The sequence below is a fragment of the Bombina bombina genome, chromosome 6, assembly GCF_027579735.1.
Source record: "Bombina bombina isolate aBomBom1 chromosome 6, aBomBom1.pri, whole genome shotgun sequence".
Taxonomy (NCBI): domain Eukaryota; kingdom Metazoa; phylum Chordata; class Amphibia; order Anura; family Bombinatoridae; genus Bombina; species Bombina bombina.
Genome location: NC_069504.1, coordinates 664,753,888 through 664,780,875, shown reverse-complemented (window position 1 = coordinate 664,780,875; position 26,988 = coordinate 664,753,888). Strand labels below are relative to the sequence as shown.

The 26,988-nt window shown below is 39.8% G+C and overlaps 1 protein-coding gene across 2 annotated transcripts in view; it reads right to left on the bottom strand.

The window, feature by feature from the left end:
- Positions 1–442: 442 nt before the first annotated feature.
- CRTC3 (CREB regulated transcription coactivator 3) overlaps positions 443–26,988 on the bottom strand; it is a 668,286-nt gene continuing 641,740 nt past the window's right edge. For both annotated transcript variants that reach the window (XM_053717740.1, XM_053717741.1), the window contains one exon: positions 443–3,495. In XM_053717740.1, coding sequence (XP_053573715.1) covers positions 3,287–3,495 — 209 coding nt within the window. In that variant the 3' untranslated portion in view covers positions 443–3,286. The remainder of the gene's footprint in view (positions 3,496–26,988) is intronic.

Here is a 26,988-nt window from a genome sequence, read left to right as displayed (position 1 = left end):
TATCTACCAAAAACTTGCCAGGTTATGGGGCCCTTATGATACACTAAAGTGAAATTAGAGATCAAATTTTAAATTAAAGCTTAGCATTTTGGGGCCATTTGTAAGGACACAGATGAAAGTCGCTGAAAATGCACATGTGACCATACAATTAGAGGTCTAACCTTTCCTTATCAATGCAAACTAAACATTCGTAATAGAGAAGGAAGCAAAAGGGGAACATACCACCTCAGACTTAGGGAATGTGTTTCTGTTTACTCTAATAGTTAGAGGACATATAACTAGGAGGTCTATGAAAGTATTTACTTAATGATCTCTGCTGTTTCCAATTAGAGGCCAGAATCAAATGAGCCTCCGCATTATTCTAAACAATCAATGTTTAGCATGTAGCAGGGTTAAATAAAAAAAAATACTAAAAGGCGACATTCTAATGAAAATACCAGTATACAATATAAAAAAGATTTTCATTTAATAATGGCAGTTAACTCAGAGATTAAAACCTTTTACATGTCGCTGGGTGCCTATCTCAGAACGCATGCAGACAAGAATTGGTGTGTATGTACTGTGCACATTCTATGCATCAAATTCTCCATGGTATGAGATCAGCACCAGGTGCATGCACATGGTGCTGATTTTGAAGTAAAAAAAAAAAAAAAAGCCAAATCGGTCCTTTATTTTTATTAGCATGTATAATGCTTTTTAAAGGGACATTAAGCACTAAATACCTTGTTTAAGTATAGTACTGATGTTATTCTGCCTCCCTCTAGTCATGGGTGCCACCGTGTTGAAATCTGTCTTTCACTACATTTCAGTGCTGGCCTGTTTGCACATGTGCAGCAACTCTCCTTCTGATTCCTGCATTGTAACCTAGGCAGCTCTAATTATTAGAAAGAGGCATAAAATGTATTTAGTATCCATTTAAAACAAAATGTTGGGGCTGCTGTATATCAAAATGGTTGTATAATGCACTCAAGCCTCTCTAGGTGTAAAAGAACTTTACAGGGTACTTTGTAGGAAAAGCAGCTAAAACAGATCAGGTTTTACAATTTTTTTCTTCACTTAAAATATTTTTTTTAGATGATTTAAGTTTGAGTTCAATGTCTCATTAAATATTAGATAATGATAATTGCCATTAAGGCATTTTCAGCACAAAGGGTGAAAAAAGTTAAAATAATACCTTTTGATATTAATGACCCTTTAAAAAGTAGCTGAAATAACTTTAGATCATTGTAATAAATAGTTTTTTGTTTTCAAACGAGAGATCGGAAACAGTTTAATATTAAGGCGCTGCAAAAAGCCGAACAGCACCTTTTGTTGGATCCACAACAAAAGTGCACAGAGTAAAATGAACTGTAGGAATAGAGAAAATAAGTAAGCAAGTGCTCTGGAAAAAGTGCAATGTGTGCTGTGAAAGAGAGATATGATGTTTAGAGTACATGAATATCCAATGACATTTCCCCAGGCTGTAATGGGTATGGGCATTTGTAGTCTATCACTGCTTGGGAAATAAAGCTAGTTAACAAAGGTGCATACATATAAATCACCTAAAACATTATCTAAACATCATTTAGCTACAAACTAATCAATAATTGACCATCTCTTTTTAACATAAAAAGCTGTAATTTGTATTGTTTTTTTGCTCTACTAATATTTAAGAAATACATTTGGTGTTCTTGTAGCCCTTAAAACATTCTTTGTCATCTTATCAATAAAATATCTAGAATTTGCCACACTTGTGGCTTTAAAAAAAAATTAAAAATTAAATAAGGGTTGCAATAGATTGTCAAAGATATTTTGGATAATCTGCACATTTAACTACTATTGGAGTTGCAGGTAAGGCACAAATGGAAAATGCAAAGGTTATTCTTTACAACCCTAAATAGCAAAATGTATGGTCTATTGCACTTAACAAGCTCTTAGGTTAATTACTCTCCCAAAAGATGTTAGGCATTTTATGTTAACTTAATGATTGCCAATTTATTCCCTAGCCAGTCTAGTTTATATCGGACCACAGAGAGCTCCTTTTGAGTCATATAGGAGATAAACTTTCAATAGTTTCCATAAGTGAAGGCATAGTGTGATAAGAGTTCATTGAAAATCTTTTCTCTGACTAGGACAAGTTACAAGTGTCTGACTCATTATTTTGAAGGATGGGCATGTAAATTTGGTTAAACAATTATTTTTGTTAGCACACTAAAAGTTCATGAAGAAAATGACACCTTCTTCTAGATACCTGATAAAGTTGTTGCAAGAACAGTGGCTTTGGCCAAGGAAGACCAAGCTCTCTAATTTCTTTAGTTGGCAAGCAATCATTGATACAGGCAGTACTCTCTAAAAAGACAACCCAAAATTTGTCATGTAATGTGTTTTATATATCGACTAGATAAACAACCTGGATTTTGAAGCCTTTTCTTAATGGCCCCACAGTTCTCAATTATGTTGTAGTTTTTGAAAATATATAAGACGGATTGAAAAACAGTTTTCCAGCACTGGGTCGTCAGAAAACAAATTCCATGACTGAACAAAATTATTTATAAAAAATATCCGGTCATTTAATTATATCTGAAGAAAGTGGCTAGTATTAAGGCACAGGCCGTCATGTACAGCCATGGACTTTTTTTCCCATTTTTTTTTCTCCTCCAAAAGATTATTTTGCTATGTTTAAGACCATATCTCAGTTAAAATGGCAGCAATTCATGGCAGAATCAACTGGTCATTATATTATTAGCTGTCAATGATTGAGGTCAGTGGTTTAAGTCTCTATAATATAAAAGTTTTTTTTTTTTTTGCTTTGATACTATTTCCACTATTGGGCTGTCTCTTTTTTACATTGTCAACAAACAATACATAAAAATATACACATAAATGAATATGTTGCTATCACAAGAGCTGCAAAGTATTGTATCACAATATGCTGTAGGTTTCTAATGATAAAAAGGTTAAGGCAATGGCACATTACCATGTAACTGGTAAAAATGTGGTTACACTACCTAGTTTACTTCAGAAAACACAGGTGTTTTTCTACAAGACACCAGTTACCAGCTTGGTCTAACAAAGCAGGCTCAGGTCCATTTTCCTTTGCAATTCTTTGCAAGAAAAAAAATTCTTTCCTTATGTCTCCAGACAACATCGGAGCATATCTGCTTGATTTGTACCCAGAGAAACCTGCTCAAGTGAAACTAGTGATCAAGAAAGGAAAGGAGCATCTTATTTTTGTTGTGTTTCCAAAATGTTTTCTTTTGTCGCTAAAGGTAGGCTTTAAAAGTCAATATTCAGTTTAAAGAATTGATCACAGCTTGTCAGACCTAAAACTGTCTTCTATTGAAGGGTCAGGCAGGACCATGTCTGGATCACTAAGCATGCTGAGTCCTTCCAGGCTGAGAGGTCCAATTTTCAGGTCATCATCCAACTGAAATGTATTATCTGCATCAAAACCCATCTCAGAAACTCCAGCAACTGCATTGCTAATGTCCTTTGATAAGCTGTTGCTCGAGTCATCTGAAAGATATAAAAAAAGCTGTTTTAAGTGCTACCCGCAATAATTATCTCTGTGTTAGCACGTGTAGTTAATAAAGATAAATAAAATGTAGATAACACTTTTAGAAGTTGACACACAAAAATCTAGTTGTTTTCTTGTTTTGAGCTAATTTTTTTTTTCTTCAAACTTCCATTACTTCTCCATCCAGTCGACTGATATAATACTGTGGGTTTATTCTTGATGAACCAAAACAGCCATCAACACAAAATTTTCCATTAACGTAAAAGAATTTCTAATAGCATAATAGAATACTAATTATTGTAAAGATTCATCATAGAAAACATCTACTTGTTCTGCCAGTACATTGGCCAAAATGTACTAAATATCCATTTGGATAATACCCCTATAAAAATACCCCCCCCCCCAAAATAAAAACACCCCCTAATCTAATACTTAACTACCAATAGCCCTTTTGTAGGGCATTGCTTTAAGTTAAATAGCTCTTTTACTTACAAAAATGCCCAAATTAACCCCTAACAGCAAAACCGCCCACCCACCAAACCCCCCCCCCCAAAAAAACAACAACACTAAAAAAACCTAAACTACCTATTGCCCCTAAATGGACATTTGTATGGGCATTGCCCTTAAAAGGGCATTCAGCTCTTTAACTGCCCCAAAAAAACCCTAATAAAAAAAAAAAATCACCCCAAAAATTAAAATAATAAAGCCTAAAACTTAGCCCCAAATAGGTACTCACTGTTCCTGAAGTCCGGCTGAGAAGGTCTTCTTCCAGGCAGATCCATCATCTTCTATCTTCATCCGGAACTAAGGTGGCACGGTGCGGAGCTGTCTTCCCCGATGCATGGATCTTCAGCGGCGGTCCTCGGCGGCATGGAAGCTCCTCTCCATATGATGTCCGTCGTACACTGAAGATTGAATGCAAGGTACCGCATTTAATTTGGGGTACCTAGCATTCCTATTGGCTGAAAATTTTAAATCAGCCAATAGGATTAGAGCTACTAAAATCAACCAATAAGATTTCAGTAGCTCTCATCCTATTAGCTGAATTTAAAATTGCATCCAATAGGAATGCAAGGTACCCCAATAAATATGGGGTACCTTGCATTCAATCTTCAGTGTGTGACGGACGATCGCATGAAGAGGAGCCTCCACGCCGCTGAGTATCCCCGCATCGGGGAAGCAAGCTCTGCACCTCCGCTCCACGCAGCCTTCGCTCCGGATGAAGATAGAAGATGATGGAGCCGCCTGGAAGAAGACCTTCTCTGCTGGACTTCAGGAACGGTGAGTACCTATTTGGGGTTTAGTGTTAGGATTTGTTTATTTTTTTTTATTTTTAAGATTAGGGATTTGATGGGCTGGAAAAAAGCTGATTGCCCTTTTAAGGGCAGTAAAAGAGCTTAATGCCCTTTTAAGGTTAATACCCATACAAATGCCCCTTTAGGGGCAATGGGTAGTTTAGGTTTTTTTTAGTGTTAGTTTTCTTTATTTTGGGTGGGTTTGTTTTTTTTAGTGTTAGGTTATTTTATTTTGTGTGGGTTTGGTGGGTGGGGTTTTTTAAGATTTTTAAAATGTAAAAGAGCTGTTTTTATTTTCATAGGGATTAGGTTTCATTTTTTTTAATTTTCCTGTAATTTAAGATTATTTGTTATTTAAAATTAGGTTTTATTTAAGTGTAACTTAGTATTGGGGTTAATTTAGGGGGTGTTAGGTTAGGGGGCTTAGTAATTAAATTAGTTATTTGCGTTGTGGGGTTTGCGGTTTAGGAGTTAATAGGTTAATTAGGTTTATTGCGATGTGGGGGTTTGTCGGTTTAGGGATTAATAGGTAAATAGGTTTATAGTGATGTGGGGGTTTGTCAGTTTAGGGATTAATAGGTTAATTAGGTTTATTTTATGTGGGGGGTTTGCGGTTAAGGGGTTAATATTTTAATTATGTTATTTGCGGATTAGGGGTTAATAACTTTATTATTTTGCGATATGGCGGTTTCAGTGTTTGTTAATACTTCGTGCGGGTGGTTATGTGTTTTTTTTTATTAATTAGTGCGGGCGGTTGCTAATTTTTTCTTTAAGGCTTCGGGTTTGCCTACGCTGCATCGAGGTGGAATCTGAAAATGGCAGGGTTGTGAAAATCTACCTGCGGTGGATTTTTTCACCACCCTGCCATTTTCGGAATCCACCGGGATGCAGCTTTGCTGCATCCAGGTGGATTCTTTTGGCTGCGCCAACATTTCTTTGAGAATGCATGTGCAACTGGCGACACCGACGGACATGTTACAAACGCAATTATAGAATAGATATATATATACTTCAAACGTCATAAGAAATAACAGTTACCATAATAAGTAATTGTTAAAGAAGGACCAAGGCTGCAATCATGATGTACTGCGCTTTATTACAAAAAATAAACATTTAGGGAGCAAGAGTGGGAGTCAGTCGCCCACCAAAGAGCATAAAACACAAACACACAAAAAGAATACTATAAGCTGCCTATATACTAATGCAATATGAAACAGGACTACATGTAAATACAATATCAGTAGCTCAAAAAAATCATAGGCCAGCCGGCTAAAGCTAAAGACAAAATAGTAAGAATTGGCCATACGCAGTGAGTGAAATGGGGCTCAAGAACATAAAACAGAGTCTGTGAAAGGTCGTTAGTGGAAATGAACTGGGCACTCAAGTGTCAAGCGACACACACTGGTATACGATCAGGCTCCTAGATTACAAGAATACATGTACCAGTCTTGTATCTCAGTATATTAGCAAGGCGGCTCCAAAGTGAATCACAATTTGTGTGCTGGTTTATTAAAACTGGTATATAGATAAATGTGCAGTAATACAGAGGCAAAATGGGGTGCAAGACTAGTGCGAGCCGTACCTAACCTCAAATGACATTGGCCGCTATATGGATAAAAACTTCAGATACCCCTTTCGTCATTAGGTTCCAAAACAAGACGCGTTTCGCCCCTCCCACAGATGGTTGGATCAGGGGCCTCGTCAGATGTAGAGATCATAAATGTTGTCACTATTTGTAGTTTCTCTTTAAAAGAATGTCCATTTGTACTTTGTCATCAGGGCTTACGTAGCAGCTAATGATTCTTTGATACTATGTTGCACTTTTTAAGTCTGTATCAAAGGCTCTTCGAAAGAAACCAGGTTAGCTGCAGCAAAAGATATTATTTAGCAACAGCAGTTTACTAAATGCGGATATTTGAAGCCATAAGAACAGGAGTTGAATAATACATTACAGATGCATTTTTTCAGCATCATTCATAATACAAATGTCTTTTCATGATAAACACATATATATATTTATAGTTTATCCACACTATTAATGGAAGCCAGTCCTGAATGTAGATTTCCACGATTATGCACATACATTGTATTAGTGATATAAGCAAGAATGCATCTTTTACAGATATTATAAAAAGCAAGAATACTCAATATTTTCATTGAGACCTACAGGACTTAGTGTATTTAATCTGTAATGAACTGTTATTTGTACTTAATCAAGCCAGAGATGATGGCTTTATAACAAACAAAGTATGAAGCATTACACAATTCCTTCCCCATTCATCCTACCTTCTATTGTATCCCTAAAGTCCATAAAAAATCTTAAACATCCCCCAGGATGCCCCATTACCTCGGGCATAGGAGGCCCAACCAAAGGGATTAGTCGCTATGTAGACTACTTTCTACACCCCTTGTTGGAATCTCTCTCCTCCTATGTCCGTGATACGGGGGATGTCCTTAAAAAACTTGACAAAATCACAGTTGATCAAGAAATGCTTTTGGTAACTTTAGATGTGGAGTCACTCTACTGCTCAATTCCCCATAAAGCAGGCTTAAAGGCAGCTAAATATTTTTTGGAATTGAGAGGACAGGAGTATGAGGACAACACAAAACTGTTACAGAAGCTCTTGGAATTTGTATTAACAAATAACATCTTTTGTTTTGCTATATAGACAAGTCTGCGGCACAGCCTGGGATTTGGAAAACCATTATAGTGTTCCATGAACTCTCAGAGTGGGTAAATAAACATGTTGCCCTATGGCTGAGGTAAGTGGACGATGTACCAATTCTATGGAAAGGTGATGAGAAATCGGTATCAGATTTTGTTAATGTTTTGAATAAAAACAATTTAAATCTCTTCCTAACATATAATGTGAGTGACAAGGAAGAGACATTCCTGGATCTCAACACCTCAAAGATAGGCAATAAAATTCACACTACTGTCCATCATAAAAAGACAGCAACTAACAGTCTTATTTGCTACAAGTCATCACCCTGAATCTCACAAAAAAAAATGGAGTCCCAGTTGGACAATTTTTGAGGTTAAAGAGGTGTTGTTCATCAATACAATCCTTTGAAGAACAGGCCAAACAAATTGCTGAGAGATTTCTTTCAAGGAAATATTAAAAAAGGCAAGTAAAAAAAGCCTGGGTAAGGGCACGGTATACTCCAAGAAACAAACTTTTATAAAATAAATCATGCCAGGTTGATTACCAGGTATAACTAGCATTGGAAAAAATTGCGGTGGAGTTTAAAAACCCATTGGCATCTCTTGTCAAATGATGTAACTCTAAGAGGATATATATCTGAGTACCCTCTCTAACAGCTAAAAAGGCCCCTAGCATTAAAGACAAATTAGTGCATAGTAAGTTCAAAAGAGAACAATGGACTAACTGGTTAACTGCTGCACAAAATCAAGGTGGCAGTGTCCCTTGTGGACACTGTGTATACTGTGCGTACATTAAGTAGTCATCCACTTTTTGTACACCTATTAGAACAAAGCCACATTATGTTAAAGACAGGATTACTTGTACCTCAAAAAACGTTATTTACCTTTTGAACTGTCCCTGTCTGAAATTCTATGTCGGGAAAACAACAAGAGAGTTGAAAAGTAGGAAAAGAGAACACAGGGATGACATTAAGAATGAGGACAAAGACAGTCCTGTAGCATGGCATTTTAAATCTTGCCATAACTCAGATTTCACAAAATTAAAAATCATGGGCATAGAACAATTCAAAACTAGTAGAAAGGGGTGGCAACCTAGATAGAATTATTTTACAGCATGAGTCTAGGTGGATGTACAGATTAAATACATTAAGTCATGTAGGTCTCAATGAAAACATTGAATATTCTTGCTTTTTAAGATAATATCTGTAAAAGATGCATTCTTGCTTATATTACTAATACAATGTATGTGCATAATCATGGAAATCTACATTCAGGACTGGCTTCCATTAATAGTTTGAATAAACTATAAATATATACGTGTTTATCATGAAAAGACATTTGTACTATGAATAATGCTGAAAAAATGCATCTGTAATGTATTGTTCAACTTCTGTTCTTATGGCTTCAAATATCCGCATTTAGTAAACTGATGTTGCTAAATAATATCCTTTGCTGCATCTAACCTGATTTATTTCGAAGAGCCTTTGATACAGACTTAAAAAGTGCAACATAGTATCAAAGAATCATTAGCTGCTACGTAAAAGGGGCGTTCTTTTAAATAGAAACTACAAATAGCGACAACACCTATGATCTCTACATCTGATGAGGCCCCTGATCCAACCCTCTGTGGGAGCGGCGAAATGCGCCATGTTTTGGAACCTAATGACATAGTCGCTACGTCAAACACAGCTGTGAGCTACTACGCTGCACCAACGAGACAGGGATTTAAATTTGCAAGTGAAGACGCCGACCTACCCACATCGGCACACAAAGCTTGACACTTGAGTGCCAGGTTCAGTACCACTAACGACCTTTCACAGACTCTGTTTTATGTTCTTGGGGCGCCATTTCACTCACTGCGAAAGGCCAATTCTTAGAAGTTTGTCTCCCTTTAGCCGGCCAGCCTATAATTTTTTGAGCTACTGATATTGTATTTACATGTAGTCTTGTTTCATATTGCATTGGTATATAGGCAGCTTTTTAGTATTGTGATGGACTTTTATGACTATTTTTTTCTTTTTTGTGTGTTTGTGTTTTATGCTCTTTGGTTGGGGACTGACTCCCACTCTTGCTCCCTAAATGTTTCTTTTTTGTAATAAAGCACAGTACATCATGAGTGCAGCTTTGGTCCTTCTTTAACAATTACTTATTATGGTAACTGTTCTTTCTTATGACGTTTGAAGTATCTATTTTGGGACTGCTATTGATAGCGCATTAGAAGTTTACAGGTGCACCCCCTTTTTTACTCTCTTTATATATATATATATATATATATATATATATATATATATATATATATATATATATATATATATATATTATTTAGTGAGAATACAAATATTTTGTGATTGATTTCCCATGTGATTATTTCAACAATAAAACCTGTATAGTGGTGAGAAAGTAGCAAGTAAGCTTAATGGAACCCTGACTCTCCTACATAATACAGTCATTGCTTAATATGTGCCCACAGCAAGGGAGATACATTCAAGAGAATTTTTAAGGAATGTGTGCCTGGACTAGAAAACAATGCAAATGTTGCTATAAACAAAATTTATGCTTACCTGATTTAATTGATGAGTCCACGGAATCATCAATTACTGTCAGGAATACTACTCCTGGCCGGCAGGAGGAGGCAAAGAGCACCACAGCAAAGCTATTAAGTAACACTTCCCTTCCCACAACCCCCAGTCCTTCGACCGAAGGAAAAGGAAAGAAAGGAAATAACACAAGGTGCAGAGGTGCCTGAGATTTATATAAAAAACCTGTCTGAAAACAGGGAGGTCCGTGGACTCACCGTTTCAAGAAATAAATACATTTATCAGGTAAGCATAAATTTTGTTTTCTTTCTTAAGGCACGGTGCGCCACGGAATCAATACCCAAACTAGTGGACACAATTTTAGAAAAATTTGGACCACAACCCCCAAACATTTAGGAAAGGAGGCCCAAGATGTGGCCTTGAAAACCTGTTACACAGAAGCTTCACTAGAAGGTCCTCACTCAGGAACAACCATCAGGGTGGGAGAGATACATCCCCGCTAGGCCTAAATTCAGATCCTGGGGACCTATGCAGGAACTTTTAAAATTACTGATGCTCACTCCTATTAGAAACGAGCCAAGACTCGTGGAAGGAGAGCAAACGGAGGAACAGGGACGTCAGACTAAAATTCCAAGAGACCATCAGACAGCTTAACAGAACAGTCTGCAGATCTCTTGACCTTAAAGGGATATGCTCTCATTATTCAGATAGAGCATGCAATTTTAAGCATCTTTCTAATTTACTTCTAGTATCAATTTTTCTTCGTTCTCTTGCTATCTTTATTTGAAAAAGAAGGCATCTAAGCTAAGAAGCCAGCAAATGTTTGGTTCAGTACCATGGACAGCACTTGTTTATTGGTGCTGTCCAATCAGCAAGGACAACTCAGTTTGTTCACCAAAAATGGGCCGGCATCTAAACTTACATTTTTGGTTTTCAAATAAACATACCAAGAGAATGAAGAAAATTTGATAAAAGGAGCAAATTAGAAAATTGCTTGAAATTGCATGCTCTATCTGAATCATGAAAGAAAAATTTTGGGTTCAGTGTCCCTTTAATCATAACAAAAACGTTTGGAGAACTGCCATCAAATCCAACTCCAGCACCCCCATTTGAGGGCTAACCTGGAGAACATCTCAGGATAGAAATCTACTCCCTGAGATGAAAATCTGTCTGCTTAGAAAGTCCTTGCTTCAGAAGATCACTCGTAGATGAGGATGGCAAATAGACAGCCATTGAGAGTTACCGTTCATGAACGAAGCCGAGCCACCTCCTTCATGGCTAAGGAACCCAGAGTTCCTCCCCAAGCCACTGAGGAGAAAGACCAACAGGAACCTGATAAACCGGCTAGGACAACTGAAGCCAAGCCCTCAGAGCATTAAAAATCGCTCTCCACTACAAGATGTTGATGAGGAGAACAAACTCCTGATGAGTTTAAGGCCTTGCGCCTATAACGAGCTCCAGACTGTACCCCAGCCCAGCAGGCTGGCGTCTTTGGACACAATCACCCAGGAAGTCTCCAGAAACATGCGTCCTGAGACAGACACTCCTGAGAATCTCTTAAAAGTTAAACCAGATCTATCTTCTGATAGAGACCCAGGGGCTCATCCATTGACTAAGCTTGCAAAACTGCAGAGTTCTCAAAAGGACTCAAGAAAAAAAAAAGAGAAAACATCTCTGGGACCCTCCGGCCAATTACCTCCATACAAAGAGCCACAGGAGAGAAGGGAAAATCAGCAACAGCTGCATTTAAAATCCCAATCCTCTGGAAGCAAATGTCTAACTATCTACCGGGTTACTGGAGTTAATTGTGGCCCAAGCTAGAGAAAAGTAAGAGGAAGAAATCATTGAAGATCTGACCTCTGAGAGAAATATTCTCATAGAGAATCCTTTAAAATCCCTAAAAAATACCCTTGTAAATGAACAAGGTAACACTTCTCCAGATACATTTCCCATCCATGGGAACGTAAAGGGGACAAGATCTCTAGAGAGAAACTACTCAAGGAAAGATGACACCCGAACTATATATTGTCCAGGATGGCACCCTTGCAAATCCCTAAGACCAAAAATAGTCTTCCTAGGATGACGAATCTCAGAAACTTAAGAGGATTCCGGATAATGGGAACAATAAGAGACATATCCTTCAGGTCTATGTTCGCCATGAACGGGCCCCTTCTAATCAAAGGAGCATGGGAACTACTTTGAAGGCTTTTACTCTGAAAAACTAAAGGAACAACCTAGTTTCTCCTGACTGGAACTGGAGCTATCAATCTCCGAAAGGAGGGACCTGAACTAAGTTCAAGAATACCTCTCATCAAAACAGGGTTGCAGATACTCTAGAAAGGAAAAATCTGCCCCTGGGAGGAATACTTATATGCTATCCCCTGGACCCCGACTGGTTGATCTTAAACATGATTCCAAAAGACTGGACTGACCCTCTGAAAGGGAGGAAGGAAAAACTTTCCTTAAGACTTTTCCACTTGATGAGTGATAGAAAAACCTTTTTCCCCACTCGTAAGTTCGCTGAGAAGTCTGCCAGTCCCGGTCCAAACAAAATCACACTCTTGTCAGTAAAAGCCCAAAGCTTGTCCAAAATGGATATTAAACCTGCGTCTGCAGAGTTATAAAAACTTAAGCTGTACCACTAATCCACAGGTAAGCTTCTCAGCTGACTGAGATTCCAGACACAACACCCCATGGACTAGCGCAGCAAGTCTAATTAGACCAAAACATTGCTCTATATGATCAATAAACCTCCAGCTTCTTATCCAAGAAACTGTAATGAGCCGCTATCCTCTAGGGATCAAAGTTCTCTGAGCCAAAGTAGAAAGGCTCCCTTCTACTCAAGGCACCGTGCATTGAATTGGAACCAACTACAGGAGAAAACTATAAGTACAGAAGATAGGGAGAAGAATATTCCTATTGTCTCCCATTCCTGCGAAAATGTCCATAGCAGAAGTGGAATCCCTTCCTCATAGGAAGGATAACATCCTAGAAATTAAAAGTTTATGAAAACTCCAAGGGTTGACAACGACAGGATTACCTGTGTCGTCCAAGCCGCCAAACCTCCTTAACAGTACACGAGGCGTGCAAGCAAACATCACTTCAGTATCAGATGAAGGAATTATACTGTCAGGATCTAAGATTTCACCATAAATTACCAGCGAATACTCCTCCCCAAACTCAGGAGAGAGAGTGAGCTATGTAGAAGAAAATGGAACAGAAACCTCACTATCTGAATGTCCTCTTGCATTTTCCCTGTAGATAAGGAAAAACAGACAAAGCTGCAGATACCGCAGAGTATACGTGAGCTGCAATTCTGTAGGCAAATACACTCCTCCAGGAGATTGAGAGGAACCGCAGGGCACTTCATGTGATGCAATTGAGGCTTGGGACGTTTAATGAGAAAGCTGCAGCATTGCCTGAACAGCATCATCCTCGGAGACATGAGGTTCAAATCTTCCTTAGAGATAAGGGGATCAAAAAAAACAGAATTTATGTTTACCTGATAAATTTCTTTCTCCTACCGTGTGTCTGGTCCACGGCTTCATCCTTACTTGTGGGATATTCTCTTCCCCTACAGGAAATGGCAAAGAGAGCACACAGCAAAGCTGTCCATATAACCCCCCTCTGGCTCCGCCCCCCAGTCATTCGACCGACGGTTAGGAGAAAAAGGAGAAACTATAGGGTGCCGTGGTGACTGTAGTGTACAGAAATAAAAATTTGAAACCTGACTAAAAGCCAGGGCGGGCCGTGGACCAGACACACCGTAGGAGAAAGAAATTTATCAGGTAAACATAAATTCTGTTTTCTCCTACATTGGTGTGTCCGGTCCACGGCTTCATCCTTACTTGTGGGAACCAATACCAAAGCTTTAGGACACGGATGAAGGGAGGGAACAAGTCAGGTAACCTAAACGGAAGGCACCACAGCTTGCAAAACCTTTCTCCCCAAAACAGCCTCCGAAGAAGCATAAGTATCGAATTTGTAAAATTTGGCAAAAGTATGCAGAGAAGACCAAGTCGCTGCCTTACAGATCTGATCAACAGAAGTCTCGTTCTTGAAGGCCCATGTGGAAGCCACAGCTCTAGTAGAGTGAGCTGTAATTCGTTCAGGAGGGTGCCGTCCGGCAGTCTCATAAGCCAATCGGATGATGCTTTTCAGCCAAAAGGAAAGAGAGGTAGCAGTAGCTTTCTGCCCTCTCCTCTTACCAGAATAAACGACAAACAAGGATGATGTCTGTCTGAAATCCTTTGTTGCTTCTAAATAGAATTTTAAAGCACGGACCACATCTAGGTTGTGTAACAAACGTTCCTTCTTCGAAACTGGATTCGGACACAGAGAAGGAACAACTATTTCCTGGTTAATATTCCTGTTGGAAACCACTTTTGGAAGAAAACCAGGCTTGGTACGTAAAACTACCTTATCAGTATGGAATACCAAATAGGGTGAAGTACACTGCAAAGCAGACAATTCAGAAACTCTTCTGGCAGAAGAAATAGCAACCAAAAACAGAACTTTCCAAGATAGTAACTTGATATCTATGGAATGTAAGGGTTCAAACGGAACCCCTTGAAGAACTGAAAGAACTAAGTTTAAACTCCATCGAGGAGTCATAGGTCTGTAGACAGGCTTGATTCTGACTAACGCCTGTACAAACGCCTGCACATCTGGCACGGCTGCCAGACGTTTGTGTAACAAAACAGACAGAGCAGATATCTGTCCCTTTAGAGAACTAGCTGACAAACCTTTATCCAAACCCTCTTGGAGAAAGGAAAGTATCCTAGGAATTTTAATTTTACTCCAGGAGAATTTCTTGGATTCGCACCAACAGATATATTTTTGCCATATCTTATGGTAAATTTTCCTAATCACAGGTTTTCTGGCTTGAACCAGAGTATCTATAACTGAATCTGAAAACCCACGCTTAGATAGAATCAAGTGTTCAATTTCCAAGCAGTCAGTTGCAGAGAGACTAGATTTGGATGTTCGAATGGACCTTGTACTAGAAGATCCTGTCTCAAAGGTAGCTTCCATGGTGGAGCCGATGACATATTCACCAGGTCTGCATACCAAGTCCTGCGTGGCCATGCAGGAGCTATTAGAATCACTGAGGCCTTCTCCTGTTTGATCCTGGCTACAAGCCTGGGAAGGAGAGGGAACGGTGGAAACACATAAGCTAGATTGAACGACCAAGGCGCCACCAATGCGTCCACTAGCGTCGCCTTGGGATCCCTTGATCTGGACCCGTAGCGAGGAACCTTGGAGTTCTGACGAGACGCCATCAGATCCATCTCTGGAATGCCCCATAGTTGAGTTAACTGGGCAAAGACCTCCGGGTGGAGTTCCCACTCCCCCGGATGGAAAGTCTGACGACTCAAATAATCCGCCTCCCAGTTGTCTACTCCTGGGATGTGTATTGCAGATAGATGGCAGGAGTGATCCTCCGCCCATTTGATAATCTTGGACACCTCTCTCATCGCCAAGGAACTCTTTGTTCCCCCCTGATGATTGATGTACGCTACAGTCGTCATGTTGTCCGACTGAAATCTTATGAATCTGGCCTTCGCTAGTTGAGGCCAAGCCAGGAGCGCATTGAATATCGCTCTCAGTTCCAAAATGTTTATTGGGAGAAGAGACTCTTCCCGAGACCATAGACCCTGAGCTTTCAGGGAGTCCCAGACCGTGCCCCAGCCTAAGAGACTGGCGTCGGTCGTGACAATGACCCACTCTGGTCTGCGGAAACTCATTCCCTGAGACAGGTGATCCTGAGTCAACCACCAGCGGAGTGAGTCTCTGGTTACCTGGTCTACTTGAATCTGGGGAGACAAGTCTGCATAATCCCCATTCCACTGTTTGAGCATGCACAGTTGTAATGGTCTTAGATGAATTCGAGCAAAAGGAACCACGTCCATTGCTGCAACCATTAATCCTATTACCTCCATGCACTGAGCTATGGAAGGCTGAGGAATAGATTGAAGAACTTGACAAGCGTTTAGAAGCTTTAACTTTCTGACCTCTGTCAGAAAAATCTTAATTTCTACAGAATCTATTATTGTTCCCAGAAAAGGAACCCTTGTGGAAGGGGACAGGGAACTCTTTTCTACGTTCACCTTCCACCCGTGAGACCTGAGAAAGGCTAAAACAATGTCTGTATGAGCCCTTGCTTTGGAAAGGGACGACGCTTGGATTAGAATGTCGTCTAGGTAAGGTGCTACAGAAATGCCCCTCGGCCTTAGAACCGCTAGAAGGGACCCTAGCACCTTTGTGAAAATTCTGGGGGCAGTGGCTAAACCGAATGGAAGAGCCACGAACTGGTAATGTTTGTCCACCTCAGGAACTGATGATGATCTTTGTGGATAGGAATATACAGGTACGCATCCTTTAAGTCCACGGTAGTCATATATTGACCCTCCTGGATTGTTGGTAAAATCGTCCGAATGGTTTCCATTTTGAATGATGGAACTCTGAGGAATTTGTTTAGAATTTTTAAATCCAGAATTGGCCTGAAAGTTCCCTCTTTTTTGGGAACTACAAACAGGTTTGAGTAAAAACCCAGACCTAGTTCTGCTATTGGAACTGGGTGTATCACTCCCATCTTAAATAGGTCTCCTACGCAATGTAAGAATGCCTGTCTCTTTATCTGGTCTGAAGATAAGCGAGACATGTGGAACCTTCCCCTTGGAGGAAGTTCCTTGAACTCTAGAAGATACCCCTGAGAGACTATTTCTAGTGCCCAGGGATCCGGAACATCTCTTGCCCAAGCCTGAGCAAAGAGAGAAAGTCTGCCCCCTACTAGATCCGGTCCCGGATCGGGGGCTACCCCTTCATGCTGTCTTGGTAGCAGCAGCAGGCTTCTTGGCCTGTTTACCCTTGTTCCAGCCTTGCAGTGGTTTCCATGCTGGTTTAGGCTGGGAAGCGTTACCCTCTTGTCTAGAGGCTGCAGAGTTAGGAGTCGGTCCGTTCCTGAAATTGCGAAAGGAACGAAAATTAGACTTGTTCTTAGCCTTGAAAGGCCTATCCTGTGGGAGGGCATGGCCCTTTCCCCCAGTGATGTCAGAAATAATCTCCTTCAATTCCGGCCCGAAAAGGGTCTTACCTTTGAAAGGAATATTAAGCAATTTTGTTTTGGACGACACATCCGCCGACCAAGATTTTAGCCAAAGCGCTCTGCACGCCACTATTGCAAAGCCTGAATTTTTCGCCGCTAATTTAGCCAATTGAAAAGCGGCATCCAAAATAAAGGAATTAGCCAACTTTAGTGCGTGAATTCTGTCCATGACTTCATCATATGGAGTCTCCTTTTGGAGCGAATTTTCTAGTTCCTCGAACCAAAAAGACGCTGCTGTGGTGACAGGAATAATGCACGAAATTGGTTGAAGGAAACCTTGCTGAACAAATATCTTTTTAAGCAATCCTTCCAATTTTTTATCCATAGGATCTTTGAAAGCGCAACTGTCCTCGATAGGAATAGTTGTGCGCTTGGCTAACGTTGAAACTGTCCCCTCAACCTTAGGGACCGTTTGCCATGCGTCCCTTCTGGGGTCGACAATGGGGAGGTGGAACAAAAGGTATACCAGGCTTCTCCCACTCCTTAGTCACTATGTCCGCCACCCTCTTGGGTATCGGAAAGGCATCAGCGTGCACAGGGATCTCTAAGAATTTGTCCATTTTGCACAACTTCTCTGGAATCACCAAAGAGTCACAATCATCAAGAGTAGTTAGCACCTCCTTAAGTAGGGCGCGGAGATGTTCTAACTTAAATTTAAATGCCACGATATCAGGTTCTGCCTGCTGAGAAACTTTTCCTGAATCAGAAATTTCTCCCTCAGAGAGACCCTCCCTCACTGCCAATTCAGACTGATGTGAGGGTATAACAGATAAGTTATCGTCAGCGCCAACTTGCTCATCCTCTGTATTTAAAACTGAGCAATCACGCTTTCTGGGAAATGCTGGCAGTTTGGATAAAAGATTTGCTATAGAATTATCCATTACTGCAGTTAATTGCTGCATAGTAACAAGCATTGGCGCGCTAGATGTACTAGGTGTCGCCTGCGCGGGCAAAACTGGTGTTGACACAGAAGGAGAGGATGATGAGCTATCCCCACTACCTTCATTTGAAGAATCATCTTGGGCAACCTTATTAAATGTGACAGTACTGTCCTTACTTTGTTTGGACGCCATGGCACAATTTTCACATACATTTAAGGGGGGAACCACCTTGGCCTCTATACACACAGAACATATGCTATCTGAAGGTACAGACATGTTAGACAGATTTAGGCAGGCTATTAATGCAATAAAACCGTTTTTAAACAAAACCGTTACTGTCTCTTTAAATAATAAAAAGAGCACACTTTATTTCTGAATGTTTGAAAAACTATTAAGGAAATATCCGATCTTAACAAAATTTACACCCCAGTGTCTTAATGCTTTGAAAGTATTGCACACCAAATTTCAAGCCAATTGTTCAATTTACCAGTTTAAACACACTACAGTCCCTGCCACAGACTTTGCTGCAGCTTTTACCTTCCTTAGGGGTTATTCACCACAGAAATAAGCCTTTCTGAGTCCGTTTTTCAGCCACAGGACCCTCTCACATGAAGCTGCATGCACTGCCTCTAGAAGTAACTGCGCAACTGAGGCGCGAAAATGAGGCCTCCTCCCTCTGCATACCAGAGTGAAGGGGCCTTCCTGACTAGATTAAGCGTCTAAACAACTGCCAGGCGTAATAAAAACGTTCCCAAAGTGTTTCCAAATTCACAAAACACTCCAAATGTCATATAAATACTATATAAACCAATCGATTTAGCCCACAAAAGTGTCAACCAGCATAGAGCCCATTTTATAAGCCTTAATTCTGTTACTGAGTCTAAGAAAATGGCTTACCGATCCCATAAGGGAAAACTGACAGTCTTCTAGCATTACTATGTCTTGTTAGAAAAGAGACTGGTCATACCTGGAGCAGAAAAGTCTGCAAACTTTTCCCCCAACTGAAGTTCTCTGGTTTCAACAGTCCTGCGTGGGAACAGCAATGGATTTTAGTTACTGGTGCTAAAATCATACTCCTCTTTTAACAGAACTCTTCATCACTTTCTGTTGTAGAGTAAATAGTACAAACCGGCACTATTTTAAAATAACAAATTCTTGATAGAAGAAATAAAACTACAACTAACACCACATACTCTTTACCATCCCCGTGGAGATGCTACTTGTTCAGAGCGGCAAAGAGAATGACAGGGGGGCGGAGCCAGAGGGGGGGCTATATGGACAGCTTTGCTGTGTGCTCTCTTTGCCATTTCCTGTAGGGGAAGAGAAAATCCCACAAGTAAGGATGAAGCCGTGGACCGGACACACCAATGTAGGAGAAAATATCTTAGATTTAACAAGAATAAATCTAAATGAGAAGGGGATAAAAATAAACAAATTTGACCACAAGAGCCTTTTAATAAACAACATAATTTATGTAAGAACTTACCTGATAAATTCATTTCTTTCATATTAACAAGAGTCCATGAGCTAGTGACGTATGGGATATACATTCCTACCAGGAGGGGCAAAGTTTCCCAAACCTTAAAATGCCTATAAATACACCCCTCACCACACCCACAAATCAGTTTAACGAATAGCCAAGAAGTGGGGTGATAAGAAAAAAAGTGCGAAGCATATAAAATAAAGAATTGGAATAATTGTGCTTTATACAAAAAAATCATAACCACCACAAAAAAGGGTGGGCCTCATGGACTCTTGTTAATATGAAAGAAATGAATTTATCAGGTAAGTTCTTACATAAATTATGTTTTCTTTCATGTAATTAACAAGAGTCCATGAGCTAGTGACGTATGGGATAATGACTACCCAAGATGTGGATCTTTCCACACAAGAGTCACTAGAGAGGGAGGGATAAAATAAAGACAGCCAATTCCTGCTGAAAATAATCCACACCCAAAATCAAGTTTAACAAAAAACATAAGCAGAAGATTCAAACTGAAACCGCTGCCTGAAGAACTTTTCTACCAAAAACTGCTTCAGAAGAAGAAAATACATCAAAATGGTAGAATTTAGTAAAAGTATGCAAAGAGGACCAAGTTGCTGCTTTGCAGATCTGGTCAACCGAAGCTTCATTCCTAAACGCCCAGGAAGTAGATACTGACCTAGTAGAATGAGCTGTAATTCTTTGAGGCGGAATTTTACCCGACTCAACATAGGCAAGATGAATTAAAGATTTCAACCAAGATGCCAAAGAAATGGCAGAAGCTTTCTGGCCTTTCCTAGAACCGGAAAAGATAACAAATAGACTAGAAGTCTTACGGAAAGATTTCGTAGCTTCAACATAATATTTCAAAGCTCTAACAACATCCAAAGAATGCAATGATTTCTCCTTAGAATTCTTAGGATTAGGACAAAATGAAGGAACCACAATTTCTCTACTAATGTTGTTGGAATTCACAACTTTAGGTAAAAATTCAAAAGAAGTTCGCAACACCGCCTTATCCTGATGAAAAATCAGAAAAGGAGACTCACACGAAAGAGCAGATAATTCAGAAATTCTTCTAGCAGAAGAGATGGCCAAAAGGAACAAAACTTTCCAAGAAAGTAATTTAATGTCCAATGAATGCATAGGTTCAAACGGAGGAGCTTGAAGAGCACCCAGAACCAAATTCAAACTCCAAGGAGGAGAAATTGACTTAATGACAGGTTTTATACGAACCAAAGCTTGTACAAAACAATGAATATCAGGAAGAATAGCAATCTTTCTGTGAAAAAGAACAGAAAGAGCGGAGATTTGTCCTTTCAAAGAACTTGCGGACAAACCCTTATCTAAACCATCCTGAAGAAACTGTAAAATTCTCGGTATTCTAAAAGAATGCCAAGAAAAATGATGAGAAAGACACCAAGAAATATAAGTCTTCCAGACTCTATAATATATCTCTCGAGATACAGATTTACGAGCCTGTAACATAGTATTAATCACGGAGTCAGAGAAACCTCTATGACCAAGAATCAAGCGTTCAATCTCCATACCTTTAAATTTAAGGATTTCAGATCCGGATGGAAAAAAGGACCTTGTGACAGAAGGTCTGGTCTTAACGGAAGAGTCCATGGCTGGCAAGATGCCATCCGGACAAGATCCGCATACCAAAACCTGTGAGGCCATGCCGGAGCTATTAGCAGAACAAACGAGCATTCCCTCAGAATCTTGGAGATTACTCTTGGAAGAAGAACTAGAGGCGGAAAGATATAGGCAGGATGATACTTCCAAGGAAGTGATAATGCATCCACTGCCTCCGCCTGAGGATCCCGGGATCTGGACAGATACCTGGGAAGTTTCTTGTTTAGATGAGAGGCCATCAGATCTATCTCTGGGAGCCCCCACAATTGAACAATCTGAAGAAATACCTCTGGGTGAAGAGACCATTCGCCCGGATGCAACGTTTGGCGACTGAGATAATCCGCTTCCCAATTGTCTACACCTGGGATATGAACCGCAGAGATTAGACAGGAGCTGGATTCCGCCCAAACCAAAATTCGAGATACTTCTTTCATAGCCAGAGGACTGTGAGTCCCTCCTTGATGATTGATGTATGCCACAGTTGTGACATTGTCTGTCTGAAAACAAATGAACGATTCTTTCTTCAGAAGAGGCCAAAACTGAAGAGCTCTGAAAACTGCACGGAGTTCCAAGATATTGATCGGTAATCTCACCTCCTGAGATTCCCAAACTCCTTGTGCCGTCAGAGATCCCCACACAGCTCCCCAACCTGTGAGACTTGCATCTGTTGAAATTACAGTCCAGGTCGGAAGAACAAAAGAAGCCCCCTGAATTAAACGATGGTGATCTGTCCACCACGTTAGAGAGTGCCGAACAATCGGTTTTAAAGATATTAATTGATATATCTTCGTGTAATCCCTGCACCATTGGTTCAGCATACAGAGCTGAAGAGGTCGCATGTGAAAACGAGCAAAGGGGATCGCGTCCGATGCAGCAGTCATAAGACCTAGAATTTCCATGCATAAGGCTACCGAAGGGAATGATTGAGACTGAAGGTTTCGACAGGCTGTAATCAATTTTAGACGTCTCTTGTCTGTTAAAGACAAAGTCATGGACACTGAATCTATCTGGAAACCCAGAAAGGTTACCCTTGTTTGAGGAATCAAAGAACTTTTTGGTAAATTGATCCTCCAACCATGATCTTGAAGAAACAACACAAGTCGATTCGTATGAGACTCTGCTAAATGTAAAGACGGAGCAAGTACCAAGATATCGTCCAAATAAGGAAATACCACAATACCCTGTTCTCTGATTACAGACAGAAGGGCACCGAGAATCTTTGTGAAAATTCTTGGAGCTGTAGCAAGGCCAAACGGTAGAGCCACAAATTGGTAATGCTTGTCTAGAAAAGAGAATCTCAGGAACTGATAATGATCTGGATGAATCGGAATATGCAGATATGCATCCTGTAAATCTATTGTGGACATATAATTCCCTTGCTGAACAAAAGGCAATATAGTCCTTACAGTTACCATCTTGAACGTTGGTATCCTTACATAACGATTCAATAATTTTAGATCCAGAACTGGTCTGAAGGAATTCTCCTTCTTTGGTACAATGAAGAGATTTGAATAAAACCCCATCCCCTGTTCCGGAACTGGAACTGGCATAATTACTCCAGCCAACTCTAGATCTGAAACACAATTCAGAAATGCTTGAGCTTTCACTGGATTTACTGGGACATGGGAAAGAAAAAATCTCTTTGCAGGAGGTCTCATCTTGAAACCAATTCTGTACCCTTCTGAAACAATGTTCTGAATCCAAAGATTGTGAACAGAATTGATCCAAATTTCTTTGAAAAAACGTAACCTGCCCCCTACCAGCTGAACTGGAATGAGGGCCGTACCTTCATGTGAACTTAGAAGCAGGCTTTGCCTTTCTAGCAGGCTTGGATTTATTCCAGACTGGAGATGGTTTCCAAACTGAAACTGCTCCTGAGGACGAAGGATCAGACTTTTGTTCTTTGTTGAAACGAAAGGAACGAAAACGATTGTTAGCCCTGTTTTTACCTTTAGACTTTTTATCCTGTGGTAAAAAAGTTCCTTTCCCACCAGTAACAGTTGAAATAATAGAATCCAACTGAGAACCAAATAATTTGTTTCCCTGGAAAGAAATGGAAAGTAGAGTTGATTTAGAAGCCATATCAGCATTCCAAGTCTTAAGCCATAAAGCTCTTCTGGCTAAGATAGCCAGAGACATAAATCTAACATCAACTCTAATAATATCAAAAATGGCATCACAGATGAAATTATTAGCATGCTGGAGAAGAATAATAATATCATGAGAATCACGATTTGTTACTTGTTGCGCTAGAGTTTCCAACCAAAAAGTTGAAGCTGCAGCAACATCAGCCAATGATATAGCAGGTCTAAGAAGATTACCTGAACATAGATAAGCTTTTCTTAGAAAAGATTCAATTTTTCTATCTAAAGGATCCTTAAACGAGGTACCATCTGACGTAGGAATGGTAGTACGTTTAGCAAGGGTAGAAATAGCCCCATCAACTTTAGGGATTTTGTCCCAAAATTCTAACCTGTCAGGCGGAACAGGATATAATTGCTTAAAACGTTTAGAAGGAGTAAATGAATTACCCAATTTATCCCATTCCTTAGCAATTACTGCAGAAATAGCATTAGGAACAGGAAAGACTTCTGGAATAACCGCAGGAGCTTTAAAAACCTTATCCAAACGTATAGAATTAGTATCAAGAGGACTAGAATCCTCTATTTCTAAAGCAATTAATACTTCTTTAAGTAAAGAGCGAATAAATTCCATCTTAAATAAATATGAAGATTTATCAGCATCAATCTCTGAGACAGAATCCTCTGAACCAGAAGAGTCCAAAGAATCAGAATGATGGTGTTCATTTAAAAATTCATCTGTAGAGAGAGAAGATTTAAAAGACTTTTTACGTTTACTAGAAGGAGAAATAACAGACAAAGCCTTCTTTATGGATTCAGAAACAAAATCTCTTATGTTATCAGGAACATTCTGCACCTTAGATGTTGAGGGAACTGCAACAGGCAATGGTACATCACTAAAGGAAATATTATCTGCTTTAACAAGTTTGTCATGACAATTATTACAAACAACAGCTGGAGGAATAGCTACCAAAAGTTTACAGCAGATACACTTAGCTTTGGTAGATCCAGCAGGCAGTGGTTTTCCTGTAGTATCTTCTGGCTCAGATGCAACGTGAGACATCTTGCAATATGTAAGAGAAAAAACAACATATAAAGCAAAATAGATCAAATTCCTTATAAGACAGTTTCAGGAATGGGAAAAAAATGCCAAACATCAAGCTTCTAGCAACCAGAAGCAAATGAAAAATGAGACTGAAATAATGTGGAGACAAAAGCGACGCCCATATTTTTTGGCGCCTAAATGCTTTTGGCGCCAAAAATGACGCCACATCCGGAACGCCGACATTTTTGGCGCAAAATAACGTCAAAAATGACGCAACTTCCGGCGACACGAATGACGCCGGAAACGGAAAAGAATTTTTGCGCCAAAAAAGTCCGCGCCAAGAATGACGCAATAAAATGAAGCATTTTCAGCCCCCGCGAGCCTAACAGCCCACAGGGAAAAAAGTCAAATTTTTGAGGTAAGAAAAAATATGATAATTTAAAGCATAATCCCAAATATGAAACTGACTGTCTGGAAATAAGGAAAGTTGAACATTCTGAGTCAAGGCAAATAAATGTTTGAATACATATATTTAGAACTTTATAAATAAAGTGCCCAACCATAGCTTAGAGTGTCACAGAAAATAAGACTTACTTACCCCAGGACACTCATCTACATGTTTGTAGAAAGCCAAACCAGTACTGAAACGAGAATCAGTAGAGGAAATGGTAAATATAAGAGTATATCGTCGATCTGAAAAGGGAGGTAAGAGATGAATCTCTACGACCGATAACAGAGAACCTTATGAAATAGACCCCGTAGAAGGAGATCACTGCATTCAATAGGCAATACTCTCCTCACATCCCTCTGACATTCACTGCACGCTGAGAGGAAAACCGGGCTCCAACTTGCTGCGGAGCGCATATCAACGTAGAATCTAGCACAAACTTACTTCACCACCTCCCTTGGAGGCAAAGTTTGTAAAAACTGATTTGTGGGTGTGGTGAGGGGTGTATTTATAGGCATTTTAAGGTTTGGGAAACTTTGCCCCTCCTGGTAGGAATGTATATCCCATACGTCACTAGCTCATGGACTCTTGTTAATTACATGAAAGAAATTTGTTCCTAAGGTACAGCCGGATGGAAAGCTCAGCATGCTAAGGCACTGTGGCTGAGCTCTGTAGCAACTCAAGGGTTGCAGGTTCGATCCCCGGCGAGGTCCACTCAGACTTTCATCCTTCTGAGGTTGATAAAATGAGCAGCGCCTTGAGACCCTTACGGGTGATAAGCTGCGCTTTACAAGTACCCAATAAATAAAAATCTATTCAATCCAAAAACAATAAAGGGACTATCGCTTTAAGAACAAACACTTGCTTAAGGTGGAAGCACACTTCTAGCCTGGAATAGACTCCCCATCCAGGATGTCTACCCCTATTTACAGAGGTACTAACCCTATAGAATACTCATAATATATTCTATAGCATACACAGGAAATGCAGTGTACAATTTGTTTCACATAAACCAGCAATTTAAAAACTCTAAAACATTCCTTTAATTACTAAAGAATGTGGTAAGGACTCCTATATATCAACCCCTTCTCTGACCAGAGCTCTCTGATTACAGACCAAGCCCAACGCTACTCCGATCCGACGGTCTGTCCCACAGTGCCTGCATTCTGCCTGAAATATCCCAGTAAAGGTTATAAAAGTCACAAATATTGTTGCAGCTAATACCCTTAAAGGGACAGTATACACTCATTTTCATATAACTGCATATAATAGACACTAGTATAAAGAACAAGATGCACAGATACTGATATAAAAATCCAGTATAAAACTGCTTAAAAACTTACTTAGAAGCTCTCAGTTTAGCTCTGTTGAAAAGCCCACTGCAAGTGGGAAATAAGACGTTCCCCCTTCCCCTTCTTTTGCATATGAAAAGACCCTTAACACAAACAGGAGCAAGCTGGAGAAGGTAGCTGACGGTATTCACATAAAACTTTGGGGCTTGGTTAGGAGTCTGAAAATCAGAGCAATGTTATTTAAACATAAGCAAAACTATGCATTTAAAAAATAAAAAAATAAAAACTTTATGGGCTTTATAAATAGATCATCTACAAAACATTTATGCAAAGAAAAAATGAGTGCATAATGTCCCTTTAAATGAAAGTCCCCCAGACATAGAAGACCAACGCACTTACCTGCACCTAGCCGTCATGCAGGAGGACAGAACACCCAGTATGAGAGGACGCAGCTCCTCACAGAGACCTGTGTAGAAAAGAAAGGCCAGAGTAAACCTACTCATGCTTTCTATACTAGGGCAGCACAGTGTTAGGAAAACGCAGCAAGGCCCACCTTACAAGTTCCTAACTGCTTTAAAGCCACCACTGCCCTGCTGAAGAACCTGACGTGGAGTACGGCTACACCCAATCCTTGAAAAGGGGAAAGATCAGAGTAATCCTACTCTGCTTTCAAAATAAACTCTTGATTGCAGTGAAATAAATTCAATTTCTTCAGACACTAAAAATTCACCTCCTCCATGTACTAGAGGCAAAAAGAATGACTGGGGGTTGTGGGAAGGGAAGTGATACTTAACAGCTTTGCTGTGGTGCTCTTTGCCTCCTCTGGCTGCTGGCCAGGAGTGGTATTCCCAACAGTAATTGATGATTCAGTGGACTCACCGTGTCTTAAGAAAGAAAAATAGTTTTAAATGCTATTAAAACATTTATTTAGTATGCAATTTTTTTAAAATGTAAAGGTTATTTTCTGATGAATATACACAAATATTACTTTTATGTTCTTTTAACCATTAGCTTCCTAA